Source organism: Myxocyprinus asiaticus, chromosome 6, assembly GCF_019703515.2.
Source record: "Myxocyprinus asiaticus isolate MX2 ecotype Aquarium Trade chromosome 6, UBuf_Myxa_2, whole genome shotgun sequence".
In the NCBI taxonomy this organism is placed as follows: domain Eukaryota; kingdom Metazoa; phylum Chordata; class Actinopteri; order Cypriniformes; family Catostomidae; genus Myxocyprinus; species Myxocyprinus asiaticus.
In genome coordinates this window covers 37,117,720-37,140,653 of record NC_059349.1, presented here as the reverse complement: position 1 = coordinate 37,140,653, position 22,934 = coordinate 37,117,720, and the positions used below count along the sequence as shown (strand labels likewise).

General features: G+C 36.6%; 1 protein-coding gene across 8 annotated transcripts in view; it reads right to left on the bottom strand.

Annotated features, from left to right (window-relative positions):
- Positions 1–22,934, bottom strand: part of LOC127442210 (ras GTPase-activating protein nGAP-like) — a 111,813-nt gene that overhangs the window by 49,189 nt on the left and 39,690 nt on the right. For 6 of the 8 annotated variants that reach the window (XM_051700065.1, XM_051700060.1, XM_051700062.1 and 3 more), the window contains exons 2-3: positions 14,629–14,756; positions 13,003–13,129 (exon numbers count right to left, since the gene is read on the bottom strand). In XM_051700065.1, the coding sequence (XP_051556025.1) occupies positions 13,003–13,129; positions 14,629–14,756 (255 nt within the window). Of the gene's footprint in view, positions 1–5,255; positions 5,315–13,002; positions 13,130–14,628; positions 14,757–22,934 lie in introns of those variants that run through there. The other 2 variants (XM_051700068.1, XM_051700069.1) reach the window with 1 other exon arrangement.

Genomic DNA, 22,934 nt, shown 5'->3' with positions numbered 1-22,934 from the left:
ATTTAATGGAACAGCATGGGCAACAGTGAAGCTGAAAAAAGCTCCACCTTTCCACCACATGCAGCTGCAGCATTTCTCTGCAATATAATGCTTAGAAAGGGTAAGCTATGGTAAAATCTTTCATGAAAGCCACTGCAAAACTCAGTGAGGTTTTAGTTCAGGAAGTTGAAATGCACATAAGAGACACGTCTTATCTATTCATCTGTTATCCCAATGACTGTTTTGCTTTTTCCCCTCAGATATGCAAGAGCATTTTGTGAGGGCCTATCTTTCCCTATATTGCTGGGTTTACGATACTTCTATACAAGTTCTATTTGTCGCACTAAACCACAAATGACCCCATGAAATCACCTGCATGGTTTTCTTTTCCATGCTTGTTGATGTACAGTATTTCAGAGCACGTGATTGGACAAAAATCTTTGTAGTGCAAAAGTGAGTGAGTCATCAATATTCTTGCTTTGTATTCCTAGAAAAGAGGCTTGAAATTTTAGATGCATATATCTGCAAAAAGTGAAATTTAACAACATGAGTGCAGTAGCATAAACAGTAATGACTCTGTATATATACTAAAAGCCAGCAAAAAAAATAAATAAATAAATATAAAAAAAGCAGCAGCTAATTTTGATTTCATGGATTTTCTCCACTTTTTCTTCCAATTTGGAATGCCCAATTCCCAATGTGCTTTTAAGTCCTCGTGGTCGTGTAGTGATTCGCCTCAGTACGGGTGGCGGAGGACAAATCCCAGTTGCCTCCGCGTCTGAGACCGTCAACCCGCGCATCTTATCACGTGGCTTGTTGAGCGCGTTGCCACGTAGACATAGCACGTGTGGAGGCTTCACGCCATCCACCGCGGCAACCACGCTCAACTCAACACATGCCCCACCGAGAACGAGCCACATTATAGCGATCATGAGGAGATTACCCCATGTGACTCTACGCTCCCTAGCAACCGGGCCAATTTGGTTGCTTAGGAGACATGGCTGGAGTCACTCGATTCGAACTAGCGAACTCCAGAGGTGGTAGCCAGCGTCTTTACCACTGAGCTACCCAGGCCCTCATGAGGTCTTTTGATGATTGATGGCGCTTCCGGAACTGTTTGCTGACTTACTATTGCACACTAGGGCTGATTGATATGGCTTAAAAAATTATATCTCGATATTTTTCAGCCTATTGATGATATCCGATATACTGTATATCTCTATCATTATGTATTTGCTCCGAAATGGCTCAAAAGACTCTTTTTTTTTTTTTAATCAGAGGAACCATAATGTCATGCAAACAGCCATAGTAGCCAAGTAGATACAATATTATAAAGGCATTAAATAAAAATCTATTTAAAAATAAAAAAAGGAATGTTTCCCTACCGTTTTGCACTAAATGAACACAAGGGAGAATGAGATCTAATCATTGTCATTGATATGCACTTGTATACAATGATACATGGTAGCTTAAAAAAAAAAAAAAGAGCATTATTTACCTTCATATATTTTTACTAAAACATTTTTTGTAAATTAAAAAAAAACTACTTATTTTTTGAAAATCCAGCTGAATATTGCATGATACTAAATTATTACTGTGGGACCCAGTCAAGTTTATTATTATAATACTGAATTATTATTTTGAGGATTAAATTTGTTTCATTTAAAAGTAATAAATGTATTTCCTATTTACTTCACCTTCATCTTGAGCTTTTATTTTGACACTTTACAGTGCAGAGTGTAGTGCATCTAGTGAAGCACTGTTGTCCACTCCTTTTCTGTTTTACTGTGCCGCCTTTATAGATTTGTATAATAATTTGCAGCGGTTTCTAAAGTTTGGAATTGCCCAGTGTTTGAACATTCAGTACTTTATTTTAATTGTTTATTTTCAATGTTTTTTTGGGGGCAGTGGTGACTCAGCGGTTAAGGCTCTGGGTTACTGATCAGAAGGTCAGGGGTTCAAGCCCCAGTACTGCCAAGATGCCACTGTTGGGCCCTTGAGCAAGGCCCTTGACCCAATCTGCTCCAGGGGCGCCGTATCATGGCTGACCCTGCACTCTGACCCCTGCTTAGCTGGGATATGTGAAAAAAAAGAATTTCACTGTATATGTGCAAATGTATAATGTGTGATAAATAAATTAAATTATAAATTATAATTAATTATAATTATTATTAATTATAATTAATTAATTAAATTATTATGATTCGCATGAGTCCCGTGCGTGCACAGAACAGCATGCCACCCATTCTGAATCTGTCTTTTATTGCAGCCCATTGCAATTTTATAATCACATATGACCATATTGCCATTTTGGTGTTATATTGATTATTTATGCTGCCCAGAAGGATAGTGAAATTAGTCTACTGATGCACTTTTTATGAAACATCATGGTCAAATAAAAAGCATTTTACGATATTGCTTAATTTTATACAGTCAGCCAAATCAATCGCAATAATATCATAAATATTCAATATATCGCCCAACACTAGTGCACACTACAAGACTCAAGCTCGTCTCCGCTGATGTTTTGAGTCAGCAACTGGTCTGCGACAAAAGGTCTCAGATCTCACGGCCAATGGTCCTGCAATGTGAGCACTCCTGCGATATGGTCCCCCTAGTCGCAGACGCCTACAACAGACTTCAAAACAGCTAGACATCTAGACGTCTTATCGTCAGGTGTGCGCACTGACCCGATAAACGAGAGACCGAGCAACATAGATTTTCAATGTTGTGCAAAAACGGTTGCAAGCCATTCTTTCATGTTTCTTGTTATCAAGAACAAACTGCGCGAGTTTGTAAATGAATTGCGTTATCATGCATTTTGGGCGATCCGTTTGAAACGGGACAATGCTAAAGACAGCTATAACAGGGTTCAAACTGTTTTGAGATTTGTCCACTTCAAACGCATTCAGACGTAAGGCTCCTAGTGCCACAGCGGCGCCTAATAAAACAGGAGTTTAAACTTTGCCTGTTACGTGCGGATTTAAAGGGAAATAACCAAAAGCTCGGAAAGATTTTAAAAAGCTAATGCATGTATATGCACAAGAACTTCACAAAATTCTTCAGTGTGTCTGATATCAACATGCAGGTACACAGATATGAGAAGCACGCACATTAGAATCTCAGGTACTGCACTAAAATAACTGACATTTTTGCTCTTTTTGTCATGTTTGCATATAATTAAGAGAACCTGTGCACCAGTTTTTAGCGCTCTTTTTCTTAATTAACTTTTTGGCACTTTATTATCATTCAGTAATGCACAGATGTATTGAATAATGCATGTCCTCATAAAATTATAGACTCTCCTCTTGAAATCCGAATACAAGTGGTCAAAAGAGACGACCAGGTGTAGCGGTGATTTGTCTCGCTTGTTCACTAGTGATCGGATCACCCAAAAAGCATCTTAATAACATGTGAACACATGGCCTCAGCCAGGGACGAATGATCGTGTAGTTTGCAGTCTGTGTTCAGTCATGTAGTGCGCACACAAGCATGACGGAAAACAAGACGGAGTCGCAGGGCGCCAACTGCAAGTCGTGTAGTGTGCGCATGGCTTTGGTGGGCAGTTTCCCTCTTGCCTTGTCTTGCCTGTAACTATTTCAGTACAGGTTGGTACACCTTCTTAAATACCACTGCTCTTGAGAATGCATTAACTAATCAAACAAGTGCAAACCGAAGCACAAAGAGTTATCTATTCTCTTGGTATCCCCATGACAAACTTCTGTCACTATTTACATTTCCATGTTTCTGTTTTTGTGTGATTCCAAGTGTCTGGAATGTAGTGATGTCAAAGCACTGAGCTATGAAACCAGAGACTCGTGAAACATCCATTCCAATCTTAAACTTCGAAGACAGGTGTGGCACACTATGTTAAGATCCTCGCAAGCCACGATCCTCTTATTGTTCAACTTTATTACGCCTGATGATCTAAAGGTCAAATAAGTTTTGCCAAAAACACTGGGAAACCCACAGACAGGTATTTCAAGTTGAATATCGGGTATTAAACGTTTGGTGAGGTTCAAAGGGTATATTTACACAGTCCTTTTCCACACTTTTAGATCTACGTGCACAATAGAACATAACAATATGGTTAAGTATGTGATGATTGCCATGTTTAGACAAAACTATTTGAGCCATTTAGAGTCACAAAGCAAGTTTCAGGCCTGGAATGACTGCATCAGTATGCTGTCATGCAGAGACAGGGCAAATAACAACGAAGATTGAATGACTCCATGTAGTTCACATCCTAGATAATTTTTTCCAAGACAAATCAACTTATTTCAATATCCATAAGGAATCGTTCACCGAATCCTAAGGGAGTGTGAATGATACTTATTCTTGAAAACGCATGGCATTTATTCTCCCTTTGGCATGCCTCTCTACTAATTGAGAAATCAGTGGCTTTTCTCAGAAAGCAATCTGCATGACCACAACTTTTTCCAACTTTTTGCATGATCTCAGCAGTGTAATCTAGTCAGATCACTCACAGACATTGGCACCAATCTGTACTCAATGTGGACCAATGGATTTGACCTATTGTCCAAAAACAATAACAGTAAAGAATCTACTGCTTAATTACTACATTATATGATATGAGCATATGAGGTCCCCTAAACCTAAAAAAAAAAAAAAAAAAAAAAAAAAAAAAAAAAAAAAAATGTCTATCATGTTAGTGTTTATCCAAAATAACAAACAAAGTACCTCAGAATCTGAGAAAACTTCTAGAAATTGACAATTGATAGTTAAAATTCAGGGTGTTGTGCTGTAATTTCATGGAGGCATCACACTGCCTTTTAATCCTCAGGACATTTAGCATAATATGATAAATGACGTTAAAAGGGCAAATTAATAAATAACAGCAGTGCACGCCATGAGGGCTGGCCGTTAATGAAGGATGGAGCCAAGCGGAAGAATCGATGCTTTCTTCGACATAATGTTAAAGGCACGACGACAGCGAGCTATTGTTAGTCTCAATTAAGTTTTAATTAAATCGGACAAGGAAAATGTCTCCTTTAAAACCCATAAACCAGTTTTAACTTCAAACAACTGTTGCTTTGAATAATAATAATAATAAAAAAGCGGGAAGAAAATCGTAATAAAAAACGTCAATAAATCCAAATGTTATGCTCGAATTGCAAGATATATGACCAAATATCTTTAGTTGTGAACAAAGGCACACATACATTGAGGCAGCGTATTTTTATTTCATAACTATTTACTCTTACTGTCGTGTTTTTCGTCATTTGAAGCGTTTGAAAGTCATGTGGCAAACGTACCTATAAAATCCATGTTGATATAGATCCAGCGATCAGTTATAGTCACATCCCTCAGCGAAAACAAAACGAAACAATCCCAGAGAGGAGCGGAGTTGAGCTGTGCCGGTGTTTTGTGTGTCAAGTCTCTCACACCCCCTTTACTAGGAATGCAGTAAAGCCTGAGCCCGATCCAGTCAAACCCACTCTGCTTCTCTTTCTCTGTGTGTTATTGAAAAAAAGCACAACAATGGCTGTCCTATCCGAGTATCCTTTACTCCATGGACGCGGATCCACAAAGCGCACTGTCCAGATCTCACAATCGTAAATTACTTGAGAAAAGAGAGAGAGAGAAAAAAAAGTATATATATATATATATATAATTTCCAACGAAAAACGTGCACTGTCGTTAAGAAAAACAAGCTATTCGACATTTGAAATTCCTCGGTTTTAATACGCATTTGCAAAGCAGCGAATATCGCATTAAAAATTGCTAATCGACAAGAATACAGTATATAGAGATATAGAAATACTTTTCATACGGGCGCGATATCTTGTTTCACTCATTGGGTCACATTCAAAACGTTTCACCTGTAACACCAGGATACTCAACTTCGGAAAGGTCAGGGGCTGCAAAGCTGGATCCCTGTACCCTCGAGGGCCGCACTCTTAATTTTTATGATTTTATATTATATATATATATATACACACACACACACACACACACACACACACACCGATCAGCCACAACATTAAAACCACCTGCCTAATAATGTGCAGGTCCCCCTCGTGCGGCCAAAAAAGAAAAAAGTATATATATATATATATATAGAATACACAGTAGACAATATATATATAGCATTCTGATATCATATTCTTATATCTATCTATCTATCTCATATATATATATATATATATAGAGATAGATAGATAGATAGATAGATAGATAGATATAAGAATATGATATCAGAATGCTATATATATATTGTCTACTGTGTATTCTATATATATATATATATATACTTTTTTCTTTTTTGGCCGCACGAGGGGGACCTGCACATTATTAGGCAGATGGTTTTAATGTTGTGGCTGATCGTGTGTGTGTGTGTGTGTGTATATATATATATATATATATATATATATATATATATATATATATATACACACACACACACACACACACACACACACACACACACACACACAGGGTTGGGAGGGTTACTTTTTAATTGTGTTCCACTACAGATTACAGAATACATGCTGTAAAATATAATTTGTAACGTATTCCGTTAGATTACTCAAGGTCAGTAACGTATTCTAAATACTTTGGATTACTTCTTCAGCACTGGTAGATTTTTTTAACTTGTTTTAACTAAAAAAAACTCTGTCAGTACATTAAGACAAAATACATGTTAAAAATACATTCTCTGAAAAACCTAAATATCTTATGCAGTGTTGTTTCTGAAACAAGATAAATCAAATGGATCTTGTTTTAAGGATTTTTAGATATTTTTACAGATAAACAATACAAAAATTATCATCAAGAATATGATTTTTTGCCCTAATATCAAAGGTCTTCCTAGAAAAAATAAATTATGATCCAACATGAATTTTCTTGATAAAAATATATGATCGTTCTGTAATGATTAAGACAATGTATTTACATGCATTCTATTAGTATGCAGGGTACCTTTAAGATGCTGACCATCTCATTTGCATATGCGTGTGCTGTGTGATTTTAGAGTTACTCAGTCTGTGTGCACTGTGCAGGAGGATGGTGACCGATCTGCTCTCCCTGACCTTTATTATACTTATATATATATATATATATATATACACATACACACACCCACACACAGTACTGTGCAAAAGTTTTAGGCACTTGTGAAAAATGTTGCATAGTGAGGATGTCTTCAAAAATAATGACATAAATAGTTTTCATTTATCAATTAATGTCATACAAAGTCCAGTAAACATAAAAAGCTAAATCAATATTTGGTGTGGCCACCTTTGCCTTTAAAACAGCCCCAATTCTCCTAGCTACACCTGGACACAGTTTTTCTTGGTTGTTGGCAGATAGGATGTTCCAAGCTTCTTGGAGAATTCACCACAGTTCAACTATCTATTTAGGCTGTCTCAATTGCTTCTGTCTCTTTATGTAATCTCAGACTGACACGATGTTCAGTGGGGGGCATTGTGGGGGCCATGACATCTGTTGCAGGGCTCCCTGTTCTTCTATTCTAATCTTTTCTATTTGCAAAGTAATGTTTTGGAGTCTAACATTTATATTTTCTATTGACACACTAAAGCTGAAGATAAATAACCATCTTAAGACAAATGCTTTTGTGGAACATCTTATGTCCCTAAGACTTTTGCACAGTACTGTATTTCTGATGATGATATCATAACGCGGGGTGCAAAAGATCGCTCGAGCCGCATGTTGAGTAGCGCCAACACACTCTCATGGCGAAATCATCAGGATTCATACAACATTTCTACATTTGGCTAATTCGTATGATTTCATGTGACTGCACTCATTTGAATTCCTACGACTTCCTACTTCCGCATTAGACATCCGGGAATTAGCACGTGATGAAGTCATGTGAGACCATACGAAATAGCTAACTCATAAATTATGTACGACTTTTCAGGAGATCAGGTTGGTAGCGCCGTGTTACACGCTTAAGAAAAAGATAGGAAACCTTCACAGGCGCAGAACAATAGTTGAATGAATGGGGGAAGTGAGAAAGCTGGGTGTAGTGTACATGATTTCAACTCATTTATTTTTATTTTTTTCCTGAGCAATAGGCATTGCGTTGAATGCCATTTTTAAACAACTGTATTATAACTAAAGAAGTAAATTAATTAACATACCTGCAAATAATGAAAAAGCAGAATAGGCTATGGTAAAAGTTTTAGACAAGCTTAGGTTTTAGCCTTTGGTTCTGTGTAAATTATATCAGGTTGCAGTGTAAAGGCAACATAAATAGTAAAAAAAAAAATAAAAAAAAATCGATAAAGTTAAATAGATAAAAAGACCAGTCATTATTTAATATGCATATCCATGCAAGAAAGAAGACCAATCGCAATTTAGTTTGCAGCTATTATAACGATTTAATATTCTAGACCCATGGTTATCAGGTTAGATTTTGAATGTAGAAGATTCTAACAATGGAAGTGGGGAATTTTTTTTAAAGTTAATAGATAATCACACTTAAGGCTGAAATAGTATTTAAAAAAGAAAAAAAAATCTGAACAGAGTCTGTATGTATAGAAAATAGAACGTTTGAAGTATCAATATCGATACAGTGTTGTCTTAAAAGCAATGTGGTTTAAAAAGAAACTGCAAGGCAGCAATGCCAACTCAAAATACTTAAGTAAACTAAACTATCTGAATAGCCAAAGCAAAGTAGTAGAATTACATATGTTTAAACAAGCACTGAGGAAACAGGAATGAGCAGGCAATAGTATTCCTGAGAAAACCTTTTAAAATATTTGAAGGAGGCTACAAAGTACACAGTAAAGTTCTTCTAGGTTTGTTATACCATGGGGATTCACCATCCAGATATGACACATGTATTCTACAGAACAGGGTCAGAAATAAAAAATAAAAATAATGCCCCCTTAAACATAATAATGCCCCCGCTTTGTTTTTATCATCCGATATATTTTTTAATTCTAGGCCTTGAAGGAATATTCAGTGTTCAGTACAAGTTCAGCTCAATCTACAGCATTTTAGGCATGATATTGATTACAAAAAATATACATTTTGACTTGTCCCTCCTTTTCTTTAAAAAAAGCAGCAAAAATCTGGTTTATAGTGAGGCACTTACAATGGAAGTCAATGGGGCCAATCCGTAAATGTTAAAATACTCAACAAAACAAAGGTATAATCACAAGACATAAACAATATGCATGTTAACATGATTTTAGTGTGATAAAATAACTTACTAACCTTTTCTTTGTAAAGTTATAGTCAATTTTACAACTTTGTTGCAATGATGTAATGTCAACAATCCCTAAAAGTATTGTAAAAAATTAGGATTTAAACAACTTTAAAGCTCAAATAAAACATGAGATTTAACAGAATAATTAATGTAAGTGCTTTTATATAATTATAAGCTTCACATTTGCCTTTAAACCTTCAAAAAATGGCACCATTCACTTTCATTGTAAGTGCCTGATTGTAACGATATTTGCTTTTTTTAAAGAAAAGAATGGATGAGACAAAATAGTTTTTTGTGGCAATCAGTATTATGCCACAAATGCTACAATTGAAAAGTTACAAATTGCCCATGAAAATCAATTCCGGGGGCAAATACTGCCCCTTAAAAATACAAAAATACATTTCTGACTCTGGTGCAGAAGAGCTTCACTTCCTTTTCCCATAGAGCAAAACATGATATTCAAATATCAAAACACTCAAGTAGTGTTCAGATGGCATTTTCCTTGCCCTAAATATGGCAGAAAGTTCTTTTGATCTGCATCTCCCACGTTGTAAATCTGAAACAGCTTCTTAGGACACCTCGCCCCATGACACATCTCACTGAACTATTTTCATCCTTTTTATTTGCTTAAATAAAACAAAACAAGATGCTGTGCAGAGACTGTAGGAGAAAATGAAGACTTGGGAACAACATTAGTAGATACTGCAAAGCTGAGTCATCCTCCTTACCCCTACACTTATAAATAGCTAAATCAATTAGACATTGTATATAGTGCAATAATAGAATGAGATGCATTTCATCCACCAAAAAGATCTCAATTATTCTCCATTAAATGTAAATAAAACATTTGGATAACAAACAGATGATTGTATACTTACTTACCTTTTGTTTTTATTTAAAATGTAGCACTTTCTGTCAGATTTTTTCCATTGTTACAATACCAGATATGTGTGAAGGAAAACAGACACCAAAAACACATGCCACAGTACTATTACGCAAATATCTCTGATTGCTATTTGAGAGAAGTCAGAACCTCACTGCCTCGACAACCATGGGAAATTGAGAAAACGCAAAAGCTTCATTCTTAAAGGACTCACACAGTAATAGATTTAGCTCTTCTGATTGCAACACTTGCAACATAAAATATGTATGATTCACAGAGTGACATCAAAAAGTCAAAACATCATATGATCTCAATTTTAGTGTGTGAATCTAACAGGTTTCTCCTCCTGTGCTGAATAGCCATAGAAATCCAGGACTCTTCCTTACTACCCTGGCTATGGAGAGACTCATTGTCAAACAGAGCGAACATTAACATATAAATAACCCCCTTCTCTCACTCTCTGAATCCATGCCGGTGCAGCTTAGGAGGATCTGGAGATTGAATGACTCTCTTAGTCACAGAGATTTGTGCATTTCTCTGAGTGCTGCCTTTAGCAACCAGCCCTGAACTGCTCCCACTGGGTCAGTGTCCGCACCCCCACACGTACTGGCACTGAATACAGGACCAGTCAGAGGGCAGCTTCAGTTATTATCCCCCCGGGCCCAGGAGAGAATGCAACACTGTCCAGAGAGAGAAAACTAAACACACTGACTCACAACAGTGTGTTTTGTTCCACAGAATTACATTCCTGTAAACTCCTTCTCACACAACCATGTCCGGCCCACAGAGGCCTCAGGTTCAAACATACCCAAACAAACAAAGTATAACGAAGCTGGAAAGAAAAAGTGAAAACGAGAGACTGGGTGTGAAATTCTGGGAACGCAACATATTGCATCGTTCCCAACCACATGTCCCATTACTGCGCAAGCTGGGCAGTAAAGGGATAGTTTACTGAAAAATGAAAATTCTGTCATCATTTACCCACCTCCATGATGTTCCAAACTCGTCTGACTGACTTTCTTCCGTGAAACACAACAGGATATATTAGGCAAAATGTTAGCCTCAGTCACCATCCACTTTCATTGCATCTTTTTCCTATACAATGAAAGTTGAAATGATGTTTGAGGCTAACATTCTACCTGACATCTCCTTTTGTGTTCTATGGAAGTAATTTGGGTTTGGAACTACAAGGGTGAGCAAATGATGACAGAATTTTAATTTTGGGTGCGCTATCCCTTTTATGGAAGACAAAACAGTCCACTGAAGAAACAATGAAGACAGCGTGTGATAATGCAAAGAATTATGCATTTGATTTTCTAGTAGAACTGCCCTTTGTTTTCTAAAATATTCTGCATTTTTAGAATGTATGCACAACTAATAAATTTCACCCCCAACGCGTTGTTTATCTTAACCCGGCCTGTAGTTTTGCCTTTTAAATACAATGCTTTGTTATCCTGATCCTACATACTCATGGCAGAGATTTCAGAGTAGTGGTCCTTGTGATACAAATGCACCTATTGATGTGATTTTGTTCATGATTCACCTCATGCTCAGCCTGCTAGTGCACAAATCCATATACTATAAACTGCTATGTGAGTGTGCTGGTTTAAAAACATCTTAAAGGTACAGTAAATACAAAAAGAGTACCACTTGACCCCCTGGTAGAAGCTTAAAGTTTGAAAACCTATAGACAGAGCAAAAAAGCCTCAGTCAGTGGTAACCGGATGAATGGTTTCCCACACCAGGTTTTAACCAATGATTGATAAGGGTTTTTTAAAAACAATTTTATAGTTTTATTCTGAGCATACCTAGTAACATTTATATTTACTATAAAACTTTCCATGACTTTTCCAGTTGTTCATGATTACTACATATATAATAATTTATAACAATACATATAATAATAATAATAATAATAATAACATTAATATTATAATAAATAAATACAATTATAATAATACAATAACTAATAAATTATAAATTAATAATATATCAAAATAAATTTAAAGAGGTAGAACTCACAAAGAGCAATTTCTAGCTGATGAAATATTTTTGTATGTGCATTACTAGAAAAAATATACACAATATAAAAAAAAAGATGAAATAGTGAATACACATTTACACTCACTGAGCACTTTATTAGGAACACCTGCACACCTACTTATTCATGCAATTATCTAATCAGACAATTGTGTGGCAGCAGAGCTATGCATAAAATCATGCATATTCAGGTCAGGTGCTTCATTTAATGTTCACATCAACCAACAAAATGGGGAAAAATGCAATCTCAGTGATTTCGACCGTGGCATGATTGTTGGTGCCAGTCGCACAACAGTCTAGAGTTTACTCAGAATGGTGCCAAACACACACACACACACACAAAAAAAAAAAAAAATTCCAGTGAGTGGCAGTTCTGCAGATGGAAATGAGAGAGGTCAATGGAGAATGGCCAGACTGGTTCGAGCTGACAGAAAGGCTACAGTAACTCAGATAACCACTCTGTACAATAGTAGTGAGCAGAACAGCATATCAGAATGCACAACATGTCGAACCTTGAGGTGGATGGGCTACAACTGCAGAAGACCACGTCACGCACTTTATTAGGTCCATAGTGTTCCTAAAAAAGTGCTCAGTGAGTGTATATTCACTACAGAAATCCTTGGCTTTTTAAGATTTTATTAATTTCCATGACTTTTCAAGGTCTGGTAAGTCATAATTTTAAATCTGTGTTTAATTTTTAATTCCTGATATTGACAAGTTTTCTATGATTGTGGGAACCCTGCTGAAAATGTCTGTGGTTACAGGGCCAGTAACAGCTTGAACTATGTGCAATAATCCTTTTAATGCTAATGTTATTCTATATGATCACATTGTTCTTATTTATAAAGTGAAGATTGTGCAGTACTCATATCATAACAGAGAACAACCATGTGTATCTTACCTATCATAGAAGTGACCTCTGCTGGATACTCTGGGAACTGTCCCTCAGAGGGCACACTGACTGTCCTTCTCAGGCTGCGGGCTTTTGATAAAGAAGCTGTGGGGCTTTCATGGACCTCAGATGGCATCTGGGAACAAGTTAGAGGTCAGAGGTTACTGGGTTGAGGTCACAGGGGTACACATTCTGACAACAGGTTAGAAAGTCTCTTTTCCTCTCATGGCTACTAACTGACTAACCGTTTAAATGAATCTGAAAGCGATCTGTCAATCACACAACATTTCAATACATTAAGTGAATTGATTATTCCCTTTCATAATCTGAAGGTGAAATCGGTTGCCCTGCACAGTAAGAGTGATGTACTGGAACTCAATACAGAAGGGGATAAATCATTAAATGAATAGTTAGCCCAAAAGTGAACATTCTGTAATTTTTTACTCACTCTAATGTAGTTTCAAACACAAATTATTTTCTTTCTTCCGTGAAACAAGTCCAGTCATTTTTATTTGTATAAATAACCCAAAACTCCATAAGATGTTAGTTAATGGAGAAATAAAAAGCCTTGGGAGAAACCAGGCTCAGCTGGGGGAGCCAGTTCCCCTCTGGCTATAAAGCATTAATCTAATGCCAATTTTAGTTATCTGTGTGTAATACAAATCATGTATTGATTGAGTAAACTGAGTAGATATTGGTGGAAAATGTTTAAAACTAAAGGATATTCATTGAACTGAAAGATTAATGATTAAGTGTCTTTGAAGTCCATCCCGAATTGACTGTGGAAGTGCATATAGATGCAGTGTCTTTTTTTATTTGGTTGATAAAGGCTTTAGTTGACATTAATTTACTGTCTATGTATTCCATTTAAAAAGAGTGTAGTCCATCCTATGATCAAGATGATGCAGGCAGAGGTCAGTGAGGTGTGCCTTGCAGTCTGGCTGGAAGCTTGTGGCAGTTCAGTTCAGTGAACTTTTGAAGGACTGTTTGACCACTCTTTTCCATATAATGAAAGTGATTGAGGACTGGGGCTGTAAAGCTCTAAAATGATGCCGTAAAAGTATTAAAGCATAAAAGTGGTCCATACTACTTGTGCCATAGCTCTGTGTGCGAACAGATGGTTTAAGATGTTTTTCATAGAATTTTAAGTTGTTATTCACTGAAGATCTTGACATCCACCCTTTAATTTTGGTCTGTTTTATACACTAAGGGATCATATGACTTCAGAAAACTTGGAATAAGCAAACCGGTAATTTGAACCACTTCATAATACATTTATGGGGCTTTCTTTGTCATTTTGGAGCTTGACAGCTCTAGTCCTCATTCACTTTCATTATAAAATGGAATGGCCAGGATATTCTTCAACATTTTACCTTCAATGGAATAAAGAAAGTCACACAGGTTTGGTACAACATGATGTTGTAAATGATGACAGAATCTGAGCTAAAAGAGGATCTAACACTGTAAATCAATAACTTCCACAAGCAAACACAATTAACTCTCAAAAGGGGAAATGCATAACAAAGCACAAACATCAGCTGTGTGTCTTCCCTTTTGCCGTCCCCTTCTCTTCTTAATGAGGGAGAGGAAAGGAGAAGAACGAGGGGATAAAGCATAGGGAAGGAGCGCTCTCACCTCTTCCTCCTTGTTGAGCAGGATGAGCTGGCTATCGGTCAGGATACAGTACTTCCTCTCCCAAACGCAGGGCTCCGTGAATGGCGACTGGCCACAGGAGAAGCGGTGGGTGGGCGGCCCCTTTACATCTGTGCACAGGGGACAAAAAAAGACACCTCAGTGGAGCCAGACACAACATGGGTTCCCACAGAAAAGCACCTCCACAAAAGCAGGCTCTTTTCATTTTAGTGACAATATTCCCTAGACTTAAGAGACTTCAGGACTGAGCAAAAGTTTTGATGGGACTTTATTTTAAAACATGTGACTATATTTAACCCTCCCATCTTTTAAAAAAAAATTGATGTGATCACTCACAGAAAACAAACTCCCCTCTCTTCTTTATTTAATCACCAGCTCACCACAAAAAACAAAAAAACAAAAAAAAAACAAAACAGACAATGAATGCCCTTCATAAGAAAATGAGTCATACCAAACTCATTTAAATCTGCTGCAAGCAATTTCTGCACTTCTAGCAGTACCAAACACAAATGCAAAACTGCTTCCAAAAAGGTTTCCTATGTCTGTCTTTGTTCATCTCCAAGTTTTCTAATTGATTAACACATGTGGTCTGCTGTCAGATACTTTTTTGTTGTTTAGAGAGCCTACGTCTGTCACAGAAACAAGCTTTCTCAGAACACCCATTTCAGTACTATCTGTCAGGTCAAAATGGAACATTTAAAGGGATAGTTCACCAAAAAATAATCACTCATCATTGACTCACCATCATGCCATTTCATATGTGTAAGACTTTCATTCTTCTGAACACAAACTAAGATTTTTCAAAGAATATTTCAGCTCTGCAGGTCCTCATAATGTAAGTGAATAGGTACCAACATTTTGAAACTCCAATAGGCAGCATAAAACAGAGTCCAGTGGTTAAATCCATATATTCAGAAACAATGTAAGTGTGGGTGAGAAACAGATCAATATTTAAATCCTTTTTTACTATAAATGTCCACTTTCACTTTCTTCTTCTTTTGTTTTAGACGATTCACATTCTTCATGCATATCGCCACCTACAGGGCAGGGTGGAAAATTTATAGTAAAAAAAGTACTTAAATATTGATTTCTCACCCCCACCTATCATATCCCTTCTGAAGACTTAGAATTAACCAATGGAGTCTTATGGATTACTTTTATGCTGCCTTTATGTGCATTTTGGAGCCCATTCACTTGCATTGTGAGGACCTACAGAGCTGAGATATTCTTCTAAAATTCTTAGTTTGTGTTCAGTAGAAGAAAGTCATACACACCTGTGATGGCATGTGGGTGAGTAAATTATGAGAGAATTTTCATTTTTGGGTGAACTATCCCTTTAAACAAGATATTAAAAGTCAACATAAAAAACAGTGTTTGCAACCAACTTTACTACTGTCATGTGATGCATTTCAGAGTTAACAGGATATCTGATGAGAAAAATAAATGTAGGATGGGACTTGATTTTATTATTTGGGAATTGACTGGATTGTGATTTTTTTTAAAGTAAGAGGAATTGATGTAGTTTCAGAGGTAGAGTTATTACAATTTGATAACAGATGCAAAAAAATACAATAAAATTATATATATATATATAGGTGTCATTTAATATAATAAGAATATAGAATATCATTTCTATTATAAGGTGCACAGATAAATCGTGCACAATAAGACAAGGAATCTGCATTAAAGTAAATAAGGTACATTTTAATTTCTTATAGACTAAAAATTACAGTTGGTTGTTCTGCACACTTGTTCATGTAGAGGGCACTGTAACACTAGTATTAGTTTATAGTATTAATCATGTTATTATGTGGTCATATGTTTCTCTTGAAGGGGTCGAAACCTCAGTGGGGGGAAAAAGATATCATAATTTCCAGGAAGCTCACATAATTCTTCGCATCTCTCTCAAAGAGAACAAACAACCCCTGTAAGTGCAATTCTCTGCTTTCTGTTATCAAAAACTGAGTGAGAAGATCATATTAGATGTGTTCTACCTCTCAGGTCACCTTCAGAATGACACAGGAAGAAAGCATTTTGGGAATGGCCACATATAAAATCTCACACAACAAAAGTGGAAACACTTTATAGATGAAAATGGCCAGCGTTCCTTCTTGTCTATTAATTGATCATTTAGGCCTTCACTAACCTTCATCAATCAGTTCTGGCTGACAGATTTGTTGTGGTTGAACAGAGCGGGACATAGAAAGAATATGTCAGGGTTTAAGGTCAGAGGTCACCCCGCACTGATGTCACTCTTGATCAGGAGAGTGGGCCATTAGTGGCCTCACTTCAGTTTTTCCCAGGCCGCATGACTAAATTACCACCATTACGCCACACAGACGCAAAGAAAGTGACGCAATATGTCTCAAGAGGACGGGTGTGACTGTTGCATCTCTGCTTGGTTTACTGAATGCAGGCTTCTTGTCCATGACTGTTTTCCACACCAGCTATCAGCCAAAAGCAATGCACAAAAATCCACCAGGGAAACAGAAAAAACCCTTTCCCTTTGAACATTTTAAGATCAGGAGGTAGAACAAACAGAGAAAGACATGAGGCAGAGAATATTTTGGAACACAGATACCATGGAAAATGTTCTGGAGTAGTTACAATAGGGTGCCAGTTTTATTGGACCAGTTTTATTAATTCACAGTTACATATTAAAATGGGCCCATAAGACATTATGTTTTTCATTGTAATAATGATGATTACAAAGTTTCCAAACTTTTCACCTATCCGTTTAACTGAACGATCTGACCAAATCTGTCAAGCTTTCTGTAACGGAGTGCATCAGAAATGATCAAGTCATGTCACACAACTCATAAGCAAAAGTTAAAGGGATAGTTCAACCAAAACTTTTATTGCATAACCATTTACTCAACCTCATGTTGTTCCAAACCTATATAACTTTCTTTCTTCCATGAAACCCAAAAGATATTTTGCAGAATGTTTGGTCCCCATTCACTTTAATTGTATGGGGGGGTGGTATGTATGACCTTTGATATTAGGGCAAAAATAGTCAACATTCTTTAATATTTCTCCTTGTGTTCCACGAAAGAATGAAAGTCATACGGGTTTGAAATAACATAAGGGTGAGTAAATGATAACAAATTTCAATTATGGGGTGAACTAACCCTTTAATAATAAAAAATAAATAATAATTTTGTGGGTTGGGGTGGCTGGGGTTGTGTTACTGTTTCTAAGTTATTCCTTTTAAAGGATGGATTATTTTGGGAAAGGCCTTTTCCCCCCTTTCTCTGCACCAGGAAGTACGGAGTGACCTAGAGGACATGGCGGGATTTTTTTTTTTCCTGAAATATTTTTGTTCCCTCGCAATACGTTTTGCATGCACACGCAATAGTTTTGCATTCCCTTGCGATACATTTTCAGAATCAGAATGAGCTTTATTGCCAAGTATGCTTACACATACAAGGAATTTGTCTTGGTGACAGAAGCTTCCAGTACACAACAATAGAGCAACAAGACAGATATAATAATAAAAAATAGAATAAAAATAAAAAGTGAATAGAAAATAAATCTTCCATGGCTTTACTGCAGTAACCATATTTTAACCATGATATTTAGTGAAACCATAGTGACAATACAGGAAAATGAAAACTACGGTAATTTACCATAATTTTGTGATTATGGTTTTACTGTAAAAAAATACAACAGTTTAACTATGGTTTTACTATGGTAATATTCTAGACTATAGTAACCATAGTTTTTGATGGAAATCATTTATATATAGAAATATTGAAGCTAACCATGTTTTGTTTTTGGCAGAAACCATGGTTATATTGAAATGTATGAAATGTAAGTAACCATGATTTTTTTGGGCGGAAACCATGGTTGTAATTCAGTATAGGCCTATTGTATCCATATAGTAACCATGGTTTTCTTGTGGTTACTATGGTTTTACTGCAAACTATTTTCTCCCATAGTTTTAATATTCCTATATTATTACAATGGTTTTGCTACGAATATAAAGGTTAAAATATGATTACTATAGTAAAACCATGGTAAATTTATTGCAAGGGAACACAAAACTATTGTGAGGGCATGCAAACTATTTCAGAAAAAAAAAAAATCCCTTCCTGTCCTTTAAAAGGCTCTGTAAGAAAACATTTATGTATATTTATAAAAAAAAAAAAAAAAAACATGTAATCTCACCCTTTCATAAGTTAGCAGGTATAGATAGTACGATTCAGAAAGAGAGCTTGAGAAACGAGTAAAAAAATAAAGATCAAGCTCAAAATTGACAATGCACACAAACTCTTCTATTTACAGCTCTGTAAACAAGCATACAACTGAATAAACAGACATGCTTTAATGGGTGTTTGGATATGTGCTAGAAGGCAAACGAAAGAGACTGGCAGAGCTCCACTCAAGGCGGCTATGGAGAGATGGAGGTGAAATGCGTAGGAGGGGCGGGAGCTGGTCCAATCTAAAGCCTGTCTGTTTGAGGCAACAGCTCACGCTCAGCGGCACAGTGGCAGCATATAGCATATGGGTGGGTGAGATAAAGAGCTTTCTCCAGAGATCTCATATGCCATTAAGAGACTTGTGAAGTTGTTGGGAATGCAGTTGACAGCCCTGTCTGATGGAACACAATATCTTCCATAATAATCTAAACACATTCAGACTTTCCACGATGGGTGTGGAAATGGGCGAGAGAGATCCGGAAATAACTCTGTCTGGTAATGCCAATACTGGCATTAAGGAAAAAATTTAAAGAGGTATCCTAACATAAACAGGCAACAGTTACATGGTTGTGATCTACACTAATAGGAAAGCACTATGATACTACCATGGATTTCTTGGACATGGTGCCGTGGTAGTACCACTGTATTTATTGAAATTGAGGTTGACCAATAGTGAATTTTGCAGATACTGATAACTAAGGTGGTGGAAAATGGCAGGTGACTGCTCAATCGGTCGATAGTTTTTAAAATTGATTTATAAAATGTTAAAAATCCTTCTTAGCTTTTCCTTGCTATGACTCACAGACATAGAGGCTACAAGGACTATGAACTAGCCTGAAATACACTTATTTTTTTTAATAACAAGACTTGGCTCTGTTACAATGCTCTATATTTAAGTATTTACCAAATTAAGATTTTCATAGACTATATATTCCCCAAATTAAGGATTTTGTGTGTACTATATATATATATATATATATATATATATATATATATATATATATATATATATATATATATATATATATATGGATACAGGGTTGAGGAGTAACGGAATACATGTAACGAGATTATGTATTTAAAATACAAAATATAAGTAACTGTATTCCACTACAGTTACAAGTTAAATAATTGGTAATTAGAATACAGTTACATTCAAAAAGTATTTCGATTACTGAAGAGATCACTTTGCATTTTATTGTCATTTGTTTCATTTAACATTTAGTCCTTTCAGATGGAAAACATTTATTCATATATATGATGTGAACAAATTGCATTTAAACAGCGGTGAAACACTTTCTTATGATGTGTTACAGTCATACGAGCAGACAGAGAAGTAAGTTTGAAGTAAGTTTGTTGCAGAAGAAATAGAAATAATCCTTGTGTAAATTGTCAGCTTTACTCTAAGCTAAAATGCTATTTTACATGCACGTTACCAGGCACGATCATATTTTTTTATCAAGAAAATTCACGTTGGATCATAATTTCTTTTTTTCTAGTATGACCTTTGATATTAGGGCAAAAATAATATTCTTGATAACAATTTTTGTATTGTCTTCCTGTAAAAATATCTAAAGATCCAGGTACCAAGGTACCATGTTTATCTGTACAAAAAATAGTACACAAGTATAAACACCATGGGACCACACAGTCATCATACCTCTCAGGAAGGAAGCACATTCAGTCTCCTAGAGGTGAACGTAGTTTGATGTGAAAAGTGCAAATCAATCCCAGAACAACAGCAAAGGACCTTATGAAAATGCTGGAGGAAACAGGCAGACAAGTATCTATATCCACAGTAAAATGAGTCCTAATATCGACATAACCTGAAAGGCTGCTCAGCAAGGAAGAATCCACTGCTCCAAAACAGACATAAAAAATCCAGACTACAGTTTGCAAGTGCACATGGGGACAAAGGTCTTACTTTTTGGAGAATTGTCCTCTGTTTAAAATGTAACTGTCTGGCCACGACCATCGTTATTTTATGGAGGAAAAAGGGTCAGGCTTGCAAGCCTAAGAACACCATCCCAACTGTGAAAAAAGGGGGTGGCAGCATCATGTTGTGGGGGTGCTTTGCTGCAGGAGGGACTGGTGCACTTCACAAAATAGATGGCATCATGAGGAAGGAAAATTATGTGGATATATTGAAGCAACATCTCAAGACATAAGCTAGGAAGTTAAAGCTTGGTCAAAAATGGGTCTTCCAAATAAACAATGACCCCAAGCATACCTCCAAAGTTGTGGCAAAACGGCTTAAGGACAACAAATTCAAGGTAATGGAGTGGCCATCACAAAGCCCTGACTTCAATCCGATAGAAAATTTGTGGGCAGAACTGAAAAAGCATGTGCGAGCAAGGAGGTTTACAAACCTGACTCAGTTACACCAGCTCTGTCTGGAGGAATGAGCCAAAATTCCAGAAACATATTGTGAGAAGCTTGTGGAAGGCTACCCAAAACGTTTGACCCAAGTTAAACAATTTAAAGGCAATGCTACCAAATACTAACAAAGTGTATGTAAACTTCTGACTCACTGGGAATGTGATGAAAGAAATAAAAGCTGAAATAAATAATTTCTCTCTACAAATATTCTGACATTTAACATTCTTAAAATAAGATAGCGATCCTAACTGACCTAAGACAGGGAATGTTTTCTACGATTAAATGTCAGGAAATGTGAAAAACTGAGTTTAAATGTATTTGGCTAAAGTGTATGTAAACTTCAACCGTGTGTATATACACTGCGTGTACACCAATTATTAGGCGAGTATTCTGATCTTATCATTATTTCCAAGCACATTTTCCAACTCCAAACCATATAAACTTGAATGCTTATTGGATTCAATCATTTTCAGGTGGTATGTATTTGTGTAATGAGGGAGGGTGTGGCGAAAGTGACTAACACCTTATATCAAGGTGTGCATAATTATTAGGCAGCTTCATTACCTCATGTAAAATGGGCCAAAAAAGAGATTTAACTGACACTGAAAAGTCAAATATTGTAAAATGCCTTTCAGACGGATGCAACACTCTTGAAATTGCTAAACTATTGAGACGTGACCACCGGACAATCAAACATTTTGTTGCAAATAGTCAACTGGGGAGCAAAAAATACACAGAAGAAAAGGTGCAAATTAACTGCAAAAGACTTGAGAAGAATTAAATGTGAAGCTACCAGGAACCCATTATCCTCCAATGCTACCATATTACAGAACTGCAACCTACCTGGAGTGTCCAGAAGTACAAGGCGCCAAATACTCAGAGATATGGCCAAGGCCAAGAAGGCTGAAACACAACCAACACTGAATATATTCACAAGCTGAAGCATCAAGATTGGGCAAAGAAATACATGAAGACAGATTTTTCAAAGGTTTTATGGACAGATGAAATGAGAGTGACTCTTGATGGACCAGATGGATGGGCCCGTGGCTGGATCACTAAAGGACAAAGGGCACCACTTCGAGTCAGGTGCCAGCAAGGTGGAGGAAGGGTACTGGTATGGGCTGCTATCATTAAGGATGAGGTAAGTTGGACCTTTTCGAGTTGAAGATGGACTGAAACTCAACTCTCAAACCTACTGCCAGTTTCTGGAAAGTACTTTCTTCAAGCAGTGGTACAGGAAGAAGTCCTCAGCATTCAAGAAGGCCATGATCTTTATGCAGGACAATTCTCCATCACATGCATCCAAGTACTCCACTGCTTGGCTAGCCAGCAAGGGCCTCAAAGATGCCCAAATATGACTTGGGCCCCTTCCTCACCTGACTTAAATCCTACTGAGAACTTGTGGGCCCTTCTCAAATGTGAGATTTACAGTGAGGGAAGACAATACCACTCTTTGAACAGCATTTGGGAGGCTGTGGTTGCTGCTTTAGCAAAAGTTGATCATGAACAGATCAAGAAACTGACAGACTCCATGGATGGAAGGCTCATAGCAGTTTTTGAAAAGAATGGTGGCTATATTGGTCACTGAATATTTTTGAAAGGCCCAAAATTGTATTTAATTGTTATTTTGTGTTACTTATTTGTTGCACCTACTCTAAAAATTGAGAATAAACAACTGAGTTGGGAGAAATTCTTTTTGTAATTTAG